This window comes from Cajanus cajan, chromosome 5 (genome assembly GCF_000230855.2).
Source record: "Cajanus cajan strain Asha chromosome 5, NIPB_CcT2T_4, whole genome shotgun sequence".
NCBI classification, from domain to species: Eukaryota; Viridiplantae; Streptophyta; class Magnoliopsida; order Fabales; family Fabaceae; genus Cajanus; species Cajanus cajan.
The window spans coordinates 53,331,667-53,334,435 of record NC_138521.1 but is presented as its reverse complement, the minus strand read 5'-3'; the positions used below and the strand labels follow the sequence as shown (position 1 = coordinate 53,334,435).

The 2,769-nt window shown below is 34.3% G+C and overlaps 1 protein-coding gene across 1 annotated transcript; it reads left to right on the top strand.

Moving 5' to 3' along the window:
- On the top strand, nucleotides 1-2,396 carry LOC109811803 (bax inhibitor 1). Its single transcript, XM_020375638.3, has 5 exons — nucleotides 1-215; nucleotides 320-555; nucleotides 1,559-1,745; nucleotides 1,874-2,029; nucleotides 2,146-2,396. Exons 1-5 carry the CDS (start codon nucleotides 108-110, stop codon nucleotides 2,194-2,196), a joined length of 738 nt encoding a protein of 245 aa, XP_020231227.1. The 5' UTR covers nucleotides 1-107; the 3' UTR covers nucleotides 2,197-2,396.
- Nucleotides 2,397-2,769: the final 373 nt, after the last annotated feature.

The window sequence follows — 2,769 nt, the reverse complement described above, 5'->3', positions numbered from 1 at the left end:
GTAAAAAACGAAAACCGCAACACTATATAACTGCGTCCTTTTCTTTCTCTTTATTCAATTTCTGTTTTGCATCACATTACCATTACGATTTCGATTCGTTGTTTTCAATGGAAGCGTTCTTCAATTCCCAATCGTCTTCTCGAAGCCGCTGGAGCTACGACACTCTCAAGAATTTCCGTGAGATCTCTCCGCTCGTTCAGAATCACATCAAACGGGTACGGTAATTATTATTATTATTTTCGATTTTGGTTATGTGAGCGATTAATTTGATTTTGTAGAGGTTTTGGAATGTGTTGAGAATCGTGGTTGATTATTGCAGGTTTATTTTACGTTATGTTGCGCTGTGGTGGGTGCTGCGGTTGGAGCGTTCCTTCATGTATTGTGGAATGTTGGGGGTTTTCTGACTACGGTGGCGTCCATTGGAAGCATGGTGTGGTTGCTATCAACGCCCCCTGTTGAAGAGCAGAAGAGGGTTTCTCTGTTGATGGCTTCGGCTCTGTTTCAGGGCGCTTCAGTTGGACCTTTGATTGATTTGGCTATCGCTGTTGATCCTAGGTATGGACTTCTTATGTCTTTTGATCGTCTTCGCTTATGGAGCTTATTTGGATCTAATTGATATTTTTGTCGTGAATTGTGTATGTTACTAATATTATAGTGATGTTTGCATAAACCTCTCGAGAAACATTTCTGAGAAAAAAAAAAGAAAAAAAAAAAGAACTCTCTGTAAGTTACAACTAGCTTGTGCATAAGTTAGAACTCTCTGAATTTTCTTTTGGAAATCTACAAATGTTTAAGCTAATTTAGTTTATGAAGAAATTTTTTTTTTTTTATTTTTTTCTATCTTTCTCTGTTTGAAGTGTTTTTGGAGAAGTCTATTGAGAGACCCTTGTGTCAAAGTCCCTACACCTTATTTAGAGAGATAGAGTTCTTAAGTGTGTTTCTCTACTTTTCTGACTTTTCAATTAGGAACATGTCTGGGTTCGGTGTAGAGATTAGGTTGCTACAGAACTAGTTTGCAATGGATATCAAGGTTTCTTTGTATTTTTATTTCTGGGTAATCTGTTTTGGGTTATTAGCATGTTTGGTTCCACATTAAAAATGTGATTTTAAGAAGCTAATAGTTATAATTTCCACGTTTGAAATCTGATTTCTTCTGTTGAAAACCAGTTTCTAAATATGCCATATATCATGCAAACATAGTAATTTACAGGTGTTGCCTTTGCACTTTAACGTTTATTATCCAAATCTGTGTATGATAATCCACTTTAAAATTTACTGTAACTGGAGTCTTCGGATGATACTGTCGCCTGTCAAAGTTGAGATGTAATTAATAGATTGTTATCGCTTTTTTAAGATAAATTTATTTAAAACATGTTTTGTGATACAAATAACCCACCAATGTTTTTTCAACCTGCTATTTTGTTTTATGATATACAATTCCCTACTTTGCTCTCTTAACCTGTTTCTTAAGTTGATGCTTTGTGATAAATGGTCAGTTTCTTCTGTGACTAGTTTTGAGTTTTGGATCATGTTTTGACATTTTTCTTCCAATCTCTAGCCTTATCCTTAGCGCATTTGTGGCAACTTCCTTGGCTTTTGCTTGTTTCTCTGCGGCAGCATTAGTTGCGAGGCGTAGGGAGTACCTCTACCTCGGTGGGTTGCTTTCTTCTGGGTTGTCCATTCTCATGTGGTTGCATTTTGCTTCCTCCTTCTTTGGGAACTCAATAGCGCTCTTTAAGTTTGAGGTAAGTGACAATGTTGTTAATTTTTATTCTGGCTAATGTATCTAATTCGCAATGCTCTTCTGTAATGATATATATCTTGTCATCTTATATAATATATCTTCTGGTGTACTTATTTGTGATTTTTGCAGTTGTACTTTGGGCTTTTGGTGTTTGTCGGCTACGTTATAGTAGATACCCAAGAAATTATTGAGAGGGCTCACTTTGGCGACCTGGATTATGTGAAGCATGCATTGACCCTGTTCACTGATCTGGCTGCAATCTTTGTGCGGATTCTTATCATACTGGTAAGTTGGACCACAGATAAAATAGCCTTTTAAGATTCTTATGGGTTTTCTTTCTTTTTTGTTCCCTCACAATGAGCTGGTATTGACGTTGACTATGTTTTTGTATCCTTTCACAGCTTAAGAATTCATCTGAAAGAAATGAGAGGAAGAAGAAAAGAAGAGATTGATTTTCTGATTTACCCGGCTTGGGTTTCTCTCGAATAACACAGTTTGTGGAAAATACATATGTAGCTGTTTATGAAGTTTATGGTCTCCGTGTGTAGTTAGATATGCCTTTGTGTTATGCTTAAACGGTAAATGTCAGGATTTCTTTCAAACATCTAAGTTTATGTTTGAATAACAGTTGGAAAAGCACTTTTTTTGTGAATTCTAATCTACAATTCTGAATTCCAATGTACAAAATGAAGAAAGATATTGTTACTTTAACAATAAGAGTATTAACTGATATTTAAATATACAATAAATATGCATTTGTAATTAATTGTTTACTTAAATACACTTTAATACACTTTTTTGTTTAAGCAGCATGTGTTATTTATTTTAGACAATGGAGGGTGTTATCTCTGTTGGAAACTATAAAATAATGCGAAATAATTATGAAATATGGTGAAATTTATTAAATTATGTATTTTTTAATGAGTTTTATTCTAAAAAAAGTGTGTCAGTGCATTTAACTAATTTAAGTCAGTCCTCATAGTTTGTCTTAATACGCAAACTATCAGTTTTTTTTTTTAAAGTTA

Bases quoted from the DNA above. Each gene is read 5' to 3' on its own strand.
- LOC109811803 (XM_020375638.3), top strand. From the start codon at position 108: ATGGAAGCGTTCTTCAATTCCCAATCGTCTTCTCGAAGCCGCTGGAGC. The intron at 556-1,558 runs GTATGGACTTCT...TCCAATCTCTAG, and splicing joins GCTATCGCTGTTGATCCTAG to CCTTATCCTTAGCGCATTTG. The intron at 1,746-1,873 runs GTAAGTGACAAT...TGATTTTTGCAG, and splicing joins TAGCGCTCTTTAAGTTTGAG to TTGTACTTTGGGCTTTTGGT.